This window comes from Nicotiana tabacum, chromosome 3 (genome assembly GCF_000715075.1).
Source record: "Nicotiana tabacum cultivar K326 chromosome 3, ASM71507v2, whole genome shotgun sequence".
NCBI lineage: Eukaryota > Viridiplantae > Streptophyta > Magnoliopsida > Solanales > Solanaceae > Nicotiana > Nicotiana tabacum.
The window spans coordinates 153659655-153679079 of NC_134082.1; the positions used below are offsets into that span (position 1 = coordinate 153659655).

Here is a 19425-nt window from a genome sequence, read left to right on the forward strand (position 1 = left end):
ATGCCGATAACCGCCTTTGACTTTGTCAATCCAAGACTTGCTGCCCAATTTCGTGCCATAGCTTGGACCAGGCGCCAATGCCATTGTATCCAGCTGCATTGTGCCGCAACTTGCCTTGCCATCGCCCACGAACTTGGCCCGTTTGCCGCAACTCAATGCCTTGACAAGTCTGTCCGCGCACTGCCTTCCCGTTGCACATTTGCTTGCCTTTGCCCATCCGTTTTTGCCTTGCCTTGGCATCACTGCCTCATGCCTTGATGTCTTTGCCATGATTAAGTGTCATCCTTAGCCCGCAACTCATTGTCAAGCCTTTGCCAAGCTGCCTCGCCTCCGTCAAAGCCTTGGCCATCACTTGCCCGTTTCCCATTTTTGACATTGGTGCTGCTCATGCACCTAGCTTTGCAACACTCTTGCTGCCTCATGACAACACTTTTGTTGTCAAGTCGAGCTCAATTGGCGGAGGTCTAACAGTAAGCATCAAATTACAGGAAGACTAAAAAATAAACCTCAAATATTCACAATCTTAAAATAGCAGAGTGCCTACAAACGTTCACACATTCTCTCGAGTGATCATTAAATATGGATTCATCAAACCTTACATCACTTCCAGAAGAAGGCTCAGAAGAAACCCATAATCTCCATTCTGCCTTTTCTTCTATCCCTGCTCGCCTTCCCATTCAGTAAGCTCATCATCGTTGTCCATTTTTCCAAAAAATAAAAATAAAAAATGGAACTTTTTGGTGTTTGTTTTTTTCCTATGTTTGTGTAGTATGAAATTTTGGAATAAAATTATTTGAATTGTGTGATTGGCATTTTAGAGTTACTGATAATGCTCTGTACATTTATGGAGTTTTTATTATTAGTCTTTCTTTAGTACAGAAGCTGTTATGATGATCTCTTTTTGCTACCTTTGGTTCTGTAAATGTGGATTAGTTTTTACTAGGGAGAAATACTTATCAAGGGAGAGTATATATTTGTAAATAAAGGATCTTGGTAAACCAATGAGATCATTTTAATTGTTGGAACATCCGGTCAATTGTTATGATGTACCCATTTAGTTTTCTTGAGGTACCTAGTTGGGATTGCTATAACTGGACAAGCAACTGAATAATGCCATTCACTAATGGGTTTAAGGCCTCTTTGTTAGGGAGACTTTAGTTTTAGTGGGGATATTAGGATATAGGTTTGAGGTATGAGAATTAGATTATCAGTCCTAAACATCATTGTTAAATAGATGTAGATCTCCGGACTCCGTGCATAGAGGGAAGTTAGTGCACCGGGCTGTCCCTTTTTTTTACCATAACTATCTGAAGAATTTCTTCTGTTGGATGGAAAGCTGATGTAAAAATTCGTCAAATTCCAAATAAATTCGATGGGGAATCCTGTCAGATGGAATGACGAGCAGAAGCAAGAACGAGAAGTGCTAATTTGAGGAAGCTGAAAAAAGTACTTGATGTTTCATTTTGCAACTTGTAGAAGGAGTTTCAACTTTTACTTCCTTTGACCCATAATTGTAGTCTTCTAAATGTCACAGTTTTAAGAAAATATGATCTGATGTTGTTTGACAATTGAAAAGCCTATAAAAGCACAGTGGCTCCACACATATTTAGTTATTTATATCGAAGGAAATATTGGGAAGTAGAAAAATTGCTGGACATGTAGACAAGGACGGATCCAGAGAAAAGGATACGGGTTCCCGTGAACCCAGTAACTTTTGCATAAACTCTGTATTTGTATTAAAAAATTTATTAAAAGTATAAGAATATTTAGCTTGGAACTCAGTTCGTTGATCCAATTATCATTTAGATTAACTTGAGATTGTTGTAGGAACCCATAAGCTTAAAATTCTGAATTTGCATGTAGATATCATGTATTTGGTGAATGGTGTGAACAATTGCAGTGGGAAGGGGGTGTTAACTGCATTTTGATTAGAGATTTGGCCTTTAGTATAGGAAATTTGATACTTCTCCATCCCAATTTATGTGTTGGTGTATGACGGGGCACAAAGTTTAAGAAAGAAAGAAAAACTTTTGAAACTGGTGGTTTAAAACAAGCCAAAGAAATTTCTGTGGCTATAAATCATCTTATAAATGATAAAATGGAAAGTTTAGAGCTAAATTATTACTAAATATAGAAACTTGTCATTCTTTTTGGAACTGACTAAAAAGAAAAGAATACCACATGAATTGGAACAGAGGAAGTAAGTACTTTTCACCTCAGAAGTGTCCCCTTCATTTTTGAGAGGTGGACGAAACAGGTAGAGCTATAATTTATCCCTTTTATAAGGCTCCCTTATTGTTGGAAGGTGGGTGACCGACTATTTGCATCTTATGTGAGGACGGTAGGGTGGAAATGATGGAGCTCAAGTACTTTTTGACAGCACAATGACTTACGATAGTAACATATATGCTATAGCAGAGTTGAGGTCTATACTTGACTAATGTGAAGCAATATATTTTAATGACAATGCTCAGTCAAGTCAGCCCATAGTAGACCAATGCCAAAAAGGAGGATATAGGAAAAGGATTGATAAGAATAGTCACTCCACTCCATTGTCCATAGATAGCGCGAGTTCAATTTGCGTAAGAAAACTACTAATTTTCTTTTTTATAACAGAAGAGAAGTGCTAAGTTGTTCTAGTGTTAAGAACTTCTTGATGCTCCACTATCTATATGTCACTGCACCACATTCCCCAAAAAATTGTCAAACGACTGAACAAAGTTAATGACGTACTCCCTCCGTTCTAATTTATGTGAATCTGTTTGACTGGGCATAGAGTTTAAAAAAATGAAGACTTTTAGAATTTGTGGTCCTAAACAAGTCAAAAAGGGGCCCAGAGTACTTGTGTGGTTATAAAAGCTTCTCCTTAAGGGTAGAATTGTAAGTTTAAGCTAAATCGTTCTCAGATTTAGAAAGAGGTCATTTTTTTTGGAACGGACTAAAAAGGAAATAGGTTCACATAAATTGAAACAGAGGGAGTACTTCTTATGCAAAAGCAACTAAAATAAGATGTCCAGTAGAATAAAATGGTCTAGAATAATAACACCTAGGAGGTGGTTGTCACGTCCTAAACTACCCCTAGACGTGACTGGCACCCAGCTAATACCACCTGTCGGGCGAACTATACTTACTTACCTTAGCCATTAATTTGCAGCATTTGATTAATTAAATGAGTACCCAAATAATCTGATAACTATTACGAACAATTAATATCTCAAAATATTAGATTAAAACTCTAGCCCAAATCTCACACTAGACCATGGAGCATCTAAGATAATTACAAAAGCTCTCATATAAATAAATCATAAACACTCTTTGGGCAGCCTCCACGAATAATGTGGCGGCTCACCTCAATAACTGGATCAACTCTAGCGAACTCATCGGCTACTAGCTTCGTCTTCATCAATAGTATCTGCATGGACATGCAAGTAAGGAGTGAGTTATACGTAAATATAACCCAGTAAGATCTTCGACCCGCCACTCTGAATACCTCTGGAACAAGTGTTAGAAAATACAAACACACAATGAGCACACATATAATATGCACAGAAATTCTTTTATCATATAATTACTCTATAAGGTCCAAATAATTATTCAACAACAATACTACATATATCTCAACACAATATACACTAAGGACTTGTCATTAACGACAGTGTAGGAAATTAACCAAACAACCCAATCAGTGGTGAAGCCAGAAATGTTTCCAAGGGTGTTCAAACTTGAAAGAACTAAAAAGAAATTCCCGACAAAGGGTGTTCAATATATATTTTATACATCTAAAATCAGTATTTTACTTATATACACAGTGTAATTTTTCGTAATATTTCGGTGAGACCACTCTTTGTAAAAGGTGGCTTCGCCCCTGACCCCAACAAGTCCACGATAGCATACACAATTCCCCAAATCTATCACGGCGGCATACACAATGTCCCAAATCTATCACGGCGGCATACACAATGCCCCAAATCTATCACGGCGGCATACACAATGCCCCAAATATATACCGGCGGCATACACAATGCCCCAAAATCTATTACGGCGGTATACACAATGCCTCAAATATATTACGGCAGCGAAGAAATAATTTCTAACGCTCCAACGCCATAGCACAAGGCTACGCCATATCACACCTACACTATAAATCACTTATTAAATAATTTTAATTTTTTACAAAATAATATATATTTGCAGCTGGCCAAAGACCACCGATTTTGCCAAGTACATGCTCGTTCCAACACATGGACCAGGTAGAAAAAAACATACTTCCAAAATGTATTTTAAAAAAACAAGCATCAAAGCTTAAAGGAAAATTCCCCAATCTTGCAATGCCTAGAACACTAACCAAACTGCCTCCAATGGCTTCATTCAAAATATTGAATAACACTTCCTAATTAATCTAGGTGAATAATTTTCATAATCTTTGAACAAGTCAAAATCAAAGTAAACCCCTGGTCCAATTACTAAAAATCTGTACAAATTAGCAGACGACAGAACATGAATGCCGCAGCAATGCAGCTGTAGAATGCATTACAATGCCTTAATTTACCCAATCTCATTATAAACCATTCTAATCATTGAATCATCATTACTTTATCTATAAATTATGGGCTAATCATTAATTAATCACTGAAAGTCCAATTTGGTGCCCTAAAAATCTAGACTTTGTAGTAGTAGAAGTCAGTAATTCTTTTCTTAAAAACTATGCAACGAAACATATCCCTAATCCCTTAATTATTACTTTAAAAAATTCTATTCAAAATCCTTACCAAAATCACTACACATACCTGAAGCCTACAAGTTTATTCCCTTCCTTGGCTTCGTCAGAAATGACACCACAATTTGAGCTCGTTTACGCTGCCGCGTCAGTTTTCTTCTGAAGTCCTCCTTTTTTTTTCTTTTCTTTTTTTTGTTTTATTCCTAATGATGAACAGACCTAACACTTATATCCTCTAAGGTCAATCTGACACATGACCTTTCACAGTAGGGAAGAAATTTAAAAATAGCCAGATTTACAAATGATTATTTAAAAATAGCCCAATTTTAAAAGTAATCGAAATTTAGCCACTTTTCATGTAAAGATAAATTTGAACGAAAACACTGTTCAAAATCCGAAAAATACTCCAGCATAGTATACTGGAGTTTGGAGCACCGGGCTCCAGTTTCCAGTATATTATAGTGAAGTCAGCAAAGTATACCAGTCCAGCATAATATGTTGTAAGTTCATACACAGGTGTACCGAACTCTTATTATGATAGACTGGTCTCTGTTGCAGCAAAATAGTGGCTATTTTTTATTGACTTGGTAAATGCTGACTATTTTTGAATGATCAGTCCGAAAACTGACTAGACCGTGCTATTTTTACTTCAGAATAGGGCTAGGCCCACCAGAAAATTTACTTGTACACTATTGTATACAATTATAGGAGTAGTAAGTTTCCTCAATTAGCTTAATATTTGACTCAATAACTATAAATAAAAATTAATTTTCTAGTTTCACAATTAATAAGTATTTAAAAAAAAATATTTTGGATTATTACAATGGTTAGGCTTGGGAGTAAAATATCTGAAATTACCTAAAGTATACCCTTAAAATGGCTATAGGGGTTTGACGATGAGCAACTAGACTTTGTGGAAAGAGATCAAAATGTGATAAAATATGTATCTGTGGTTTTTGGAGTACTGGAACCTGCTCAGCGGGGTGGGTCTATGGAAGCATCTAAGCAGTCTTTTGAGGAGATTTTCAACAAAAGGTCAACTACAAGTAGGTGATGGAAGGAAGATAAGAATGTGGCAAGATGGTTGAATTAATCATCAACCTTTGAAGCTCACCTCTCTTACATAAGTACCCACTAGTGCTGAATCAGGAGGAAGCGATTGCAGACTGCAAGGATGATTGACTGGGAGGTTGATAGAGTGGCAGAACTACTTAGTATGATCGGAGAAGTGAAGTATCGAAGATCCCTGGCAATATAAAATGTAAAGCAAGTAGAGAATAGAGATGGGAAAATTTATAGTGAGTCCTGCAATAAAAGTTTAAGCAGAGAGGATAACATAAAATATAGAACGTCCATGGAAGATAGAATGCATAACTAAGGCACCTACTAGAGCAGCATGTTTGAATGGATTTCCCTTCAGGAAGCTTTCATCACACAAATTTCGCTGAAAAGAGATTAGAATCTGTTCAGTAAGTGTCTAATATCAAAGGCTCATTTAAACGCGCTTAAGCCCTGAAGCTCAAAAAAGCTCAAGGAGGACGCTTCGCCTCGCTTAAACTACGCTTCAGTGTAGGCAAGGCATTAAGGTGTACCCCTTATAGGCCACGTATCCTACGTTGAATCAAGCATTAATATAACAACGATCCAGTAAAATCTCACAAGTGGGGTCTGGGGAGGATAGTGTGTACGTAAACCTTACCTCTACCCCGAGGGGGTACAGAGGTTGTTTCTGATAGACCCTCGACTCAAGAAAGAGATAATATATCAGTATCATCAATAAAAACCATAGAAATAACAACATCACAAGAACCAATAAATAGATGGAAAGCAAAAATAATAACCAGTAAATAAGGCCTGACACTATGAAAATGGAAGAGTAGTGTGAACACAACATTGACCACTAGCAGTCTAAGACAAAATTGCCTAGTCTCACACTGGTACGAGTTAGAAATATGCTCAATTACCTCCTAATCTACAACCTTAATGTTCGACCTCCATAGGTTCCTATCGAGGGCCATATCCTTAGAGATATGAAGCCTCGCCAAATCCTGCATGATCATCTCTCCCCAATAATTCTTAGGTCGTCCTCTACCCCTCCTCGTATATACCAACGCCAGCTGCTTGCACCTCCTTACCGGGGCATCTGGGCTTCTTTTCATGTGTCTGAACCATCTGAGCCTCGCTTCCCGCATCTTGTCATCCATGGGAGCCACACCCACCTTTTCCCGAATACCTTCATTCATAATCTTATCCATCCTAGTGTGTCCGCACATCCACCTCAACATCCTCATTTCTGCTACTTTCATCTCATGGATATGCGAGTTCTGAACTGGCCAACACTCAGCCCCATACAACATGGTCAGTCTAACCACCGCTCTATAAAACATACATTTGAGAAGCGATGGCACTTTCTTGTCACACAGGGCTCTAGATGCTAACCTCCATTTCATCCACCCAATCCTATGCGGTGTGTGACATCCTCGTCGATCTCCCCATCCCCTTGATAACCGACCCAAGGTACTTGAAACTGCCTCTCTTGGGAATGACCTGCGATCCAAGCCTCACGTCCATGCCTGCGTCCCTAGACTCGGTACTAAACTTGCACTCAAGATATTCCGTCTTCGTCTTGCTCAATTTGAAACCCTTAGATTCAACGGCCTGTCTCTAAACCTCCAACTTCTCGTTAACGCCGCTCCGCGTCTCGTTAGTCAGAACTATGTCATCCGCGAATAACATACACCATGACACCTCCCCTTAAATATGGTGTGTCATTGTGTCCATCACCAGAGTAAATAAGAATGGGCTGAGTGCATATCCTTGGTGTAACTCCATAATCAGATAAAATAAAAATATAAACAATAAAGCATTAATAAACAATAAAAATATAATCAGCAAAGAGATATAATAATTGTTAAAGAAAACGCTATGAATGATTTTGTAACTTTTTTCTTGCATTACAAATATATTTTTATTTTTCCTCATTGCATCTTTTTTTTTTACTAAAGCCCATACTTTAACTGCGCTTTGCACTTAAAACCCCAACAGATAGAGGCGGACCCAGAATTTTAATATGACGGGGGCACCACTACCATTAGAGTGACTTACCCAAAACTTTATTAGCCAATAAAAGAATACATATTAACTCTAGGATAGACCAAATAAGTAGCATAATTCACTATATAATATAAATTTGCTAAGCAAAAGGCAAAAATAAAGTAAGAGCTTACGCTTTGATTTCATCAAGACTTCCCAATTGACCTGCGAATACAAATTTTAAAATAAGCTTTCTAATAAATAAATACGTTTTCCTGCACATCCATGCGCACACATGGACTAAATTGGAATAAATTTTCAATAAGAATTAAACTTCGTCGAAAATACATCCATGTTAATTCACAAGAACAAAAACTTCCTACAAAATAACGGGTTCGATAAATTTAAGAGTCCATTAAGAATACAAGCAAACACAACATCAATAGAAGAGACACAACCCTTTTATCAAGAATAAAGCAAATACTACAATTATTAAGTAACTCTTGGATAAGTGAAACATGAAACAGAGAATATAATAGGAACAAGCCAACACATTAAGAAACATGCTAAATAGAGTTATATTCGAAAATCACACAACATTAATAATGCATAGTGATATTCAATAATAGTATTACCTATACGCTATATTCCAAAAGTTAATCACATTATGGACAGTGCAACTTTTTTAAGAGTTATCTAATTTTCAAACATGTTATAAATCAAAATCCATGAAAAAAATATAGCCTATAAATCAAGGGACCACTCCGTTTCAGAAAAAATGGGAGCTCAACAAAATTATTTGAATAATAGATTTAGAGTTTATTAAGAATGCCTTTGCTGGCAATTGTTGAACCAAAAACTTGAACCTAAATAAAATTTTATAATCTCAATCTCCAATTATTCATGCTCTTATAAATAAAAAATAAATTTCAAAGTAGGAGCAACACTAACCAAAGATTTGATGTCTGCTACTTTTTCAAAGTAATGAGAGGAATTAAGGAAGAAGGGCTCTATTTTGGAGCGAGGAGCGACGATTTTGAATTTTGGCCTCTTGGAGTTTTTGATTTTGGGGGTAGGATTTTTGAAAAGAATAAAATAATGAAGTTGACTATTATGTACAACTATTACAATAATTAAATTCAGATTAAAAAAAATAAAAAATATAAATCAATCAACTATTATATAGTGTTGTACAATAGTACTAGAACATATTCCCCATTATTATATAAAGTAAAACAAAAAGGAAAACAACTAAAAAGGCGAATTTACAGGAGCTGGCTTCGTACCCGAGACGTCAACTAAGTGACGGAACTCATGCAACACAAAAGATCATCGCTCCAGCCCGCATTTAGTCATTGAGGGGGCCAAGAAAATTATTTAACGGGTTACTAAGAGGTTGTTTGGCTAAGCTTATAAGCTGGTCAAACTGGCTTATAAGCACTTTTTGGTTTATCTACGCATTTGGTAAAATTAAAAGTGCTTATAAGTTAAGTGCTTATAAGCTAAAAATAAGCCAAAAGTTGGTCTCCCAAAACTTATCAAATTTCAGCTTATAAGTACTTTAGGTTTGACCAAAATATTTACTATTATATCCCTAAAATACTTATTTTTAAAACAAAACTCTTCGCATACTCAATACTTCAGTTGTTTATTGTTAATTTTAATACTTTTATCCAAAAAGGTAAGTCCTTATTTTTAAATTAACTTTAGGTGCTGAAAATGTTTATCACATCAATTGAGCCAAACGGGCTCTAAAGTATGTAGGCTAACGACTTCTCGTGACACCCGAGCCTCTGTGTAGAATGTAGAATTGTAGATCCGCCTCTGTCAACAGATCTAGAGGGACCTAGAATCGGCAAGAGATCTAGAGCGCTTTTTAAAGTTTTTTCCTTTGACAACACTAATATGAGGGACCTAGAATCGCCAAGGTACTGTACTGCAGGTGTTTTGAAGACGAGACTCTAGCTAATTTTTGCTCTAGATGTTTACAAATTGTTAAATTCCTGGTGTAATGTAATCTGACTATTGGAAACAATGATAATTCTTTTCTGGAACTTTCCTATTCCCTACAATGTTAGGAGCAGACTCAATACTTTTTTCTGTTAATATATATGCACTTCTCAAGTACAGTTTAGGAGCTCTTTTAGGAGCTTTAGGTTAGACAAAGGTGTCTTTGTTTGCAATTAAACACCAGAATGGTAGAAGTGTAGATTTTTTTTTTTTGGTCCACGAAATTTATTGTTTTTTATTAATCACATATTTTTGACTGAAAATTTGTCTTAATTATTGCTGCAGGACATCTTCACAGAAATATGCACCTTTAGATTGGTCAGATTATTTCGATCGAGAAGATGATATTCAGATCCCGGACTCAGATGATGTTGGTTCTAACTTCTGTTGCATTTTCTTAGTATTTGAAAACTCAGCTGTTTCTTGACAAAAATATTTCTGTCTGCCTGAGAGTTTATCATAGTATAATAGTATTACTTTGTTTTTTTCCCTTACTACTTTTTTATGCTCTTTTTTTCGTAGTCAAGTAGCAAGATCATCTTTTATTTGCTTTGTCATTTCAGGTATTTCATGTTTATATGGCAGGGACTGAAGGGCCTGTTGTTTTTTGCCTGCATGGTGGTGGTTATTGCGGGTAGGTGTACTCTTTTTACTTAGCTTTTCTTATGGTTCTGTTTCAGCAGTTGTATTTACAACGTGTAGAGCCACATTTCACTTTAGGTTTTGTTCCATATGAGTTTTAGATCATAACAAAGACATTTAATTTTTGCTTTCTCTTTGGTCTTTACTAACAAAAAGTGACATGGGAACAAACTTTCATTTGAACCATACTTTTTCACCTTTCCTGCTAAACATTTAAAAAGTTAGGAAATGAACATTTCAATTTTCTTTTAAGAAATCATAACCATAAAAGAATTCGAATCATGACATTCAAATAAGGGAGTATTCTTCACTCTGCATGTCTCTTGTATCTATGGCACAATTTTTTGCGCTAACGGACTAATAATACAACAAAATCCACCAAAAATAAGGAGCTTTGCTGGACTTAGAAGCAGGTGACTTGGAGGGGAAAAGGGGAGGATCAGTTTTTATGGCCTAACCTAGTAACCTGAGAAAGAAGATCCAGAAAAAGATGTATAGCAGCTCCTTTATTTAAAATGATAATAGTTTAGTTTGAAATTGATGCATACTGTGCCTAACTTGCTTCTGCCAAATTTTTTAGCATCATCCACATGTTCTAAATAAAAAGCCTAGGAAAATCAGACATGCATCTGTAAGCTTCATTACTACCTGAGGCCATGTAGCATAGACCAAGTGCAGAAGATTCCGGAAAGATTAAGAAAAAGAGGAATTAGGAAGAGCCAAATGGGAAAACGTGCACTTCTTTGTTCTCACATTTGGTAGAAAACAGTATTTGGTTTCCGAATGGTATGGTTAAGGAGTGGAGAATGGTATGCTGATACAGTTTGAAGGGGGAACCTTGTCCTTAGTATAACTGCTGCATATTAATGGTTTAAAAGGCAAAATTCACTGCTTAGACCAAAACAATTAATGAAAGAAGAAATGATTTTCTTATTACTCCTAACACCATTACTTGCTAGTACGGAACAATCTCTTCTTTCTCCAATTCTAAATAGATCAAAGAAGACATAGTGAGATAGTCCTCCAAGCTGTGTTCCTATCTCTGCAAATGTCTGTATCATTGATCTAGCTAAGACTCAATCCATTGTCCTTGAGAGAACCCAAGAGACGTTGAACAAGGAGAAGCCCAACGTCCGTAGCTCCAATTGTGGTTGAACCAAAAATTTATATTTTATATGCTCTTGACATCATCTGGTGTGCTTTAAATGAAGTTTATTTAATTTATTCCCAAAAAGGCACAAGAAACTTTCAGGAGATATGGAAGCTTTCATCTTACGAATGAGAAACTTAATGAAGAAAAGGAGCTAGTAAAAATCTACATGGTGTCTTTGAGAATATAGTCGAATATAATACAACCACTTTATGGGTTTCACTTAAATGTCAGTTATGTTGCTTTGCCAACACTCTTCTGTTCAAGAATCAACTTTATTGACTCCCTTTTTAGGAGAATAGATGTCAGTAAACAGTCTTAGGACATTCTTTGTGCCAATGTTCTTATTCATTGTGGTCAGTTCTCTGGTGAATTCCTTAGTTAATTCCTAGATGCTTGGAAAATTTGTATTCTGTTGGAAGGTACAGAGCCTGTTGGTGAATGGTTTGCTTGCTCTCTCGTCTATCTATATCTTGTAGCTAAGCATCAGTTTTGAAATGGCAATTAACGAGAAACATTATGTTAAATCTGTGCGGTTTTATTTTCTCAGGCTCTCATTTGCATTGGCAGCAAGCAAACTTAAGGAGAAAGCTAGGATAGTAGCCATGGATCTCAGGGGACATGGAAAGTCAGCTACGCAAAATGACGTTGATTTGTCCATTGAGGTACTTTCGAAAGATGTATCTTACTACTATGAGCTTCAGTATTTGATGCTTTTGAGAAACTCTTTTTTCCCAATTTCCATGTTATGGTGGTGTTGTTGGTTGCAGACGCTATGCGGTGATGTGTTTTCTGTTTTGAAGACAATGTATGGAGATGCTCCGCCTGCAATTGTGCTTGTTGGCCACAGGTTGTACTCTCTTCATGAAGTTAGTTCGCATTCAAATTTTCACACCTTTGTTTGACTAGTTACTATGTTTGGAATAACTTTATTTAGTAGTGAAATGTCTACTTATAGCACTAAAGGTTTATGCACTGCTGAGTGGAACAACACATAGGAGATCAGTACCAAATAAGTTTTAGGTTAACAGTTTTAGGACAAATAAAGGATCAGTTCTTCGGAGATAGTATATTACATTCTGGCCTTGGTATACAAATCTAAGGAAGCCATTTCTGCTCATGCAAAATTTTTTGGAGGATGTTCTCGCTCTCATCTCTGTTGTGTTTAGCTAAATAAAAGATATTGTGTTATATCATTGCTAAGTAGCTGCAAGCTACGAGGCACAGAGCTTTTCACTTGCACGCAATTTTCCCTGGCATTGTTTACGCTAGCTCAGTATTTTTATTTTTATTTTGTGAGAAAGAGCGCTAGCTCAGTAATTTAATAATGGAGTTAGTTGTATTAGTGTTGCAGTGGTCTGTAAACCAAATCGATCTCTGTTGCATCCATCAGATCTATAGTTGCTTAGAACTTTTAACTCATTGATGTGCCGCATTTCTTCGCCTTTTCCCGTTTTCTTCCAGTCCGAAGAGTCCTGAAATGTATCTTTATTTCCTTTCTCCTTTTCTTGGTTGGTCTGGATTCTTTTCATTTGTTCCCATATATTTGTTACCAAGAATGAAAATGGTTTGATAGGTATAAGAATAGGATGTAAACCTTTGTACGTTTTCCCTCAAAAGAAGTTTTAGTCCTGCTATGAATGAACTATTTCTGCTTTTTATTTTAATTAACTGCATGCTTAGGTTAGAAGTTTTCTGTACCACAAATAAGTTGTGAATTGTTCTCTCTTTCTTTCTGTCTCACTTTTCTGTTTGTGAGTAATGTGTGTGCACATATCATTCTAGTCTTTAACAATAAATAGTTGGACTTAGAGTTTTCTGATTATGTCAGTATGGGAGGTGCAGTTGCAGTTCACATTGCTGCAAAAAAATCATTTCCAAGTTTGGCTGGCTTGGTGGTTGTGGACGTTGTTGAGGTTGTCAATCTTTCTAACTTGTTAGAGATATGATTTTTGTTTCATTAAGTACGGATTTCCGGGAAGAATGGCCTTGGAGCAACGGTAAAGTTGTCTCCGTGTGACTTATATGTTACAGTTTCGAGCCGTGGAAGCAGCCACTAATGCTTGCATTAGGGTAGTCTATCTATATCACGCCTCTTGCTTTGCGGCCCTTCCCTGGATCCTGCGTGAATGCGGGATGCTTTATGCAATGGGCTGCCCTTTTTATGTACTGATTTCCGGAGTTATCAGGGTTCAGCAATGGCATCGTTGATTCATATGCAGAAGATTCTGTCGAACAGAATGCAGCATTTCTCTACCCCTGAAAAAGCGGTAACCAATGCTCAGAACTTCTTCCCTTTTTGTGACAAGCAGCCGTGCTCACCTTATCATATTGAGCAAATTTTTTATTATGTTGTTTTTTACTCAGGTGGCCTTGTTTCTCAGGAACGCTTTATATTTAATCTATCCCCGCCCCCTCCCCCGCCCAACCAAAAAAAGAAACTTATTTTGCCGTGAAAATATGAAATTCAGTATCAGCAAGAGGGAGTACAATGCAGTAGTCTCTATTTCATTATGTATATTATGTTCCTGCTGTTTTCTTAACATAAGGTTGTATATAACAGATGCTTGATTAATCGCATCATAATAAGTGCACGTCATTGAGTAGATAATCAATCTAGTCACTTATTTTTGTTATTTTTTGTTGAAAAAGACAGTCTGACCACCAATACCAATTTCATTTAATCAGGTGAACAATCTTACATAAATTTACGATATGACATTTTCTTGTCATCTTAGGTAACTTCGACACCATTGCGTTGTGAAGTTTAACTCATAAAGCTATTTCCTACCCTCTAACATATCACGGTTTATCTGACTTATCCAGAAAACATCATGGTTTATGTTTGTTTTTCCTATATTGAGCTTCTGCTTGGTTAGACTTAGGATATGAGTTTTATTTAAGCTCCTCTGAGTCCTTAGATCTGTTGAGGCTCTCAAGTTTTTATTTGGAAGTTTTATGCATCTACAGATTGAATGGAGTGTCAAATCAGGCTCTTTGAGAAATATTGACTCTGCTCGTGTATCAATCCCCAACACATTGAAATATGATGAATCAAAAAAATGGTACGTAACCATGTCATATGTTTGGCATTTCTTCCTTTCTTTCTTTTTTATTTTTGGGATGGTACTGGGGAAGGGGGCTGGATTTCTTTCTTTCAGTTCTGTTTTCGGACTTTGGTGATTAGAATAGGTTTTCTGTATGTTTTTTTTTTTTTTGGGTGTTGGTTTTTGATGCTGCTAATTCCCATCACCAAACACTGATACTGCAGTTACACGCATAGAGCAAGACTGGAAGAAACTGAGCAGTATTGGAGAGAATGGTACGAGCTATTCTTTTTTGCTTGCCCAATCTAGATCTTTTGCATATCCTGACATATTATGCTGTTTTAGAAACACTAAATCTTGTATTTAGGGTCCTAGGAGACCATTTGGGACTGTGCTGCATCAATTTTTTTGCAATTAGCCTCAGTTTATGGGGGAAAAAACTGCGTTCTGGTCTGCACAGTTTATGCCTCAGTTTGTGTCTGCTCTTTAGCTATTCAGTAAGTTTTTGTACATGAGAAGACTCTTATGTTGTATTGTTTTGCTATGCATCTTCTTGATGCCTTTTAATGAAATTCTCTTCATCAAAAAAAAAAATGTTTTTTGGTTCTCTAACAATTTAAAAAAGAAAAAGCCTTTTTTTATTTTTATTCTCCTTTGCTTGTGATCTTGAAGGTTATGGTCGTCATTCATTCAGCTAGATAGCGGTCACGCTGAAAATTATTACGTCAAACAGAATGAATATTTAGTCTTTTTATGATAAGTAAGACATGAATTATATTTTAAACAGCACCAAGAAAGCACTGGGAAGTTACAGATTTTAATGGACTTGCTCCTTTAAATATGTAAGGGGCCTCTGAAGTTCGATACATTGATTAAATCATGTAACTTTTCTTACTACACCAAATATTCATTAGTTGAAGACTTCTAAATTTACACTAGATATTGCTTCTGATCTTTCTTCAGAACACCAATGATTTCTTTCCGACCCAATTGGTTACAGCTGCCTTCACATTGGAAGGCATCTATGTTGCCCAAACAAAGTCAATCCCAACAGCAACTTATCCTTACTTTGAGTTATAATTGAAGTGGCCTTCAATCATTGAATTGTCTGCAAAATGCTTAGTGTTCTACATTGGTAGAAGTGCGTATTCTTGTAACTCTTTCCTTTAAAGAAAACCAAACCAAAAGGTAGTAGAGCAAGATACTTTTGCCATTTATTATGAACACTAAAAGCACTCAGAATGAAAAGGACTAATTGTTAAATTTTTATGATCGTCGAGCCCCAAGCTTGTGGTCCTGCTCTAAGTGTGTGTTCGCTCAAATTAATCACATGATTGCAATGCAAAACAAATGACTGATAATCTCTTAGTTAGTCTCACAATATAGCACCTGCTGCACAAGTTAAAGCTCCTTTTCAATTAAATTTGTTCTTTTTATTCCGTCAGGGTTTCTCTAACTGCTACGGTCCTTTTAGAATGGCATCGACTATATGTAGACCCGAGAAGTTCTCTTAATTTTGCAGTCTGTGTCATGCTTCCAGAGGTCTGACACCTAGTGCTGATCAGGAAGCTGAGCATCTTGTTTTCCATTTTCTAGCATATGTCAATTTGAACCTGAAATTATAAGAAAGAATTACAAGAAAATACACATGACTTCACACCATAACAAAAAATGACCCATATTTTTAAGTTTTACCCTACCTAGCCCATATTGTACATATTTTGAAAGCATTAGCAAATTCAAAATCTGTGTTCTTACAACCATTGCTTCTAAAAGCTATGGAGTTAAATCTGTATTCTCACAACCATTAGTTTCACTCTCTCTTCTTCTCACCTCTTCTACATATGCTTCAAGGGGCATTGTATTTTCTGCTTCTCCCCCTATTTGCAATGTCAGAAAATTGAAGAGTAGAAGTCCACCATTGAAGGCCATTCAAAGCTTTGCTTTCGAAAATAGGATTTTTTGAGTTTGTTAGTTGTTTGGATTGGGTGTTGTTCCAATAGATTGAAAATATCAAAAGGAGTTCAAAATTTAAATTTGAAGTGATTTGAGCAAGATTTGAGTTAAATTTCAAAAAAGACGCAAGGTAGAAGACGAAGTCGGTTTTTTGTATAATTATGTATAATAGTGTATATGAGTGTATAAACACATCTTATACCCTATTATATACTTTTATACACATTTATACAGGCGCTTGTAGACGAACTTCTTCCACGATTTTCAGTTACAATTCTTGTTCAAAACCAGTCCAAATCTCCATTAAATGACTTCAAATTTTATATATAACCTCTTTATACTATTTCTAACAAGTCTAAATAACACCCACTCTAAATTTCTTACAAAATCAAATTCGAAATTTAAACCCACATATTTAAGCTTGTTAAAAATCTAATTTTCACCGCTCAAATGGATTTGGTTTGTTGAACTAATATTTGAGTCACAGTTATAGATTCAAAAATTAACTTAAAGCTGGAGCAATCTTTTTTAAAAATTAAATAGGAATTTTGAGAATCTATTGGAGTTGAATGTTTGAGTATTAGCCTATTATTTTTGGGCTAGTTGGTTGTAAATTGAAATGTGGGCTATAAAGTTGAAAAGTAGGGAGCCCAGTTGTTCTTATGTGAAATTTTCCCAAATTATAATGCTCTTGTTTCAGGTACGAAGGCCTTTCAGAAAAGTTTTTGTCATCTCCTGTTCCAAAGATATTGTTGTTAGCTGGGACAGACAGACTTGACAGGTTGTGTACTTCTCTCTGTATCGAAGGTCATGTGGAATTCTATAATTGCATATGCTTGTTAGCATGCATGCGAAGCTTCAACATTATGTGATTATGTATGAGACATGGTTCTGTATATTCCTTTTCTGTTCTGTGGTTATGTAAGAGATGGTTCTTCTGTATATTCCTTTTCTGATCTTACTTCTCAGTGAGTCATGTTGGAACAATTGATGCGCATGGCTTTCCTAAACAATATAGTACTTGCAGATTCACTTGTAATGAGGAATTGCATGGCCATTCCTTCTGGCAAAAGTATCTCTAAATGCCAGCCAATTTCTCCCAGTTAACTATTTACTAGTTGGGAATATGTATTATTCTTAACTGCTTACACAAAGCAGAATTGCCAAAGTCTGCTTAGAATCTCTTGAGACTTGTCACTATTCAGTATATGAAGAAACAAGCAGCAAACAGAGGAATTATCAGTGGAAGTAATAAAGGGCTCCCATTTGTCTATCAAATCGCATAAGGATTACATTCCTATTATTGCCATTGCATGTCCATGAACCAAGAATTTATCATTTGTTCTCAGAAAAGTTTATTCTCCTTTAGCGCTCTTCTTACTACCACTAATGTAACTGAAATAGATATACAAAGATATTAGAGAAAACGGTGTGCTTGTGTTTAACACTCTTTAACCATTTTATATAGGGTTCCCAACCAAATCTCACGTAAACAACTAACTTTCAGAACATGTAAGTGAAAATTACCTAGTTTTCAGTAGATAGATGTCTCTGTGATTTTTACTGCACACCAACAGTTTTCTGGTGGGAATACCCTTCATTGTAACTACCTTACTTTCTTTCACCCCAAAAAGGAAGAAAAAGAAGTCTCCATTCTAGCTTAAAGCTTGGATATACCATTGAATTTGTTAGACTCTATCAATATATTTGTCCATATATAATGTATTTTGCAACCCATTGTCATCAATGAGATACTCCAAAATAGAATCTGCAGTTAAAATAGATTTCATTTTGTTCTAGTAAAAGATTATAAAAGCTTAAGTAGTAGCTACTGGGAACGCTTAAAGCTAGAAGCATGAACTACATCTTTCTCGTTTGTGTTCTAACTAATTTGTCCATTTATTGTTACAGAGCCCTCACAATAGGTCAAATGCAAGGGAAGTTCCAAATGGTGGTTGTCAGACACACAGGCCACGCTATACAGGTCCATTTTGGTTTTCTTAAGATGCCAGTTGTTTTAACTGAAATTGCAACTCCTGAATATTTGCTTGTCCTTTGAATACTGCAGGAAGATGTTCCTGATGAATTTGCTACTTTGCTACTCAATTTCATTTCCCATAATCGAATAGGCCCACATGGAATTGAGGTTAGTTTCGAACTACTTTGAAGTGTCTGACATGATATTTTAAGATCCAAAAAGTTTTTTGTTTCTCCTTATTTTACTTTTTTGGGTATGGTAAGACTCCACCCCATGTCCCTTTGACCATAGTGAAGTCAAACCTCCAGCTTTATTGTTAGAGGTGGATGGTCTTTATCACTAGGCTGTTCCTCATCGAATTCCAAATGCTTTTGCTCTTCAATATCTTGGTTTCCTTTGGGAATAAAGCATAGTTTAATCGGGTTACATGTTTGGGATTTGAGGCATAGTTGTTGTTGGCAATGTTACATGTAAGCATATCATTTTCTTACAACTTTCTTTAACAATGCATTTTGACGTGACTTTGCTTGCAGATACCTGGACTTCGTCGACCCCCTCAGTCAAAACCTTGAATACTGGACTGCTGCGGAATAAGAATTTAATAGTTCCAATTTGTAACTTCTAGTTGCTTACACCGGAGGATCCTTTGGGAGCATGTAGGCGAATGTTTTAATAGAAATTGTACATAGAGTTGTCATCTATAATAAATGTTCGATTTGGCAAACAAGACCATTTAAGAAAGTGTCACCTTTTGTTTCTTCAAGATTAAACTTGTACAGTTGCTTGTCTCGAGGGAAACCATCTCTAAAGCTGAGGAACTCAAGGATTGAAAACACAAGTTCTTTCCATGATTCAACAACATTAATTATCAATGTCACTAAAGTTATTTTTA

At 36.1% G+C, this 19425-nt stretch overlaps 1 protein-coding gene and 1 long non-coding RNA gene across 6 annotated transcripts; one reads left to right on the forward strand and one right to left on the reverse strand.

Moving 5' to 3' along the window:
- The first annotated feature begins 531 nt into the window (after positions 1-531).
- Positions 532-19425, forward strand: LOC107774961 (uncharacterized). Of its 5 annotated transcripts, none has more exons than XM_075250095.1 (13): positions 532-680; positions 10046-10130; positions 10324-10394; positions 12103-12217; positions 12323-12402; positions 13384-13468; positions 13742-13822; positions 14523-14617; positions 14824-14874; positions 17256-17336; positions 18467-18539; positions 18624-18701; positions 19067-19425. In XM_075250095.1, the coding sequence occupies exons 1-13, from the start codon at positions 580-582 to the stop codon at positions 19103-19105; spliced, it is 1035 nt and encodes a 344-aa protein (XP_075106196.1). In that variant the 5' UTR covers positions 532-579; the 3' UTR covers positions 19106-19425. The 5 variants fall into 5 exon arrangements, with proteins under 5 accessions (XP_075106196.1, XP_075106197.1, XP_016450112.1 ...); XM_016594626.2 differs by lacking the exon at positions 532-680 and adding an exon at positions 9468-9678; XM_075250097.1 differs by lacking the exon at positions 532-680 and adding an exon at positions 9925-9948.
- Positions 3183-4910, reverse strand: LOC107774967 (uncharacterized). The gene is made up of 2 exons (XR_001645618.2): positions 4788-4910; positions 3183-3412 (listed from the first exon to the last, which is right to left on the reverse strand). It is a non-coding gene; the product is annotated as an uncharacterized LOC107774967 (long non-coding RNA).

Coding starts and splice junctions, on each gene's coding strand:
- LOC107774961 (XM_075250095.1), top strand. CDS start 580: ATGGATTCATCAAACCTTACATCACTTCCAGAAGAAGGCTCAGAAGAA. Junction 12,403..13,383: donor ATTGTGCTTGTTGGCCACAG/GTTGTACTCTCT, acceptor TGATTATGTCAG/TATGGGAGGTGCAGTTGCAG. Junction 13,823..14,522: donor TCTCTACCCCTGAAAAAGCG/GTAACCAATGCT, acceptor ATGCATCTACAG/ATTGAATGGAGTGTCAAATC.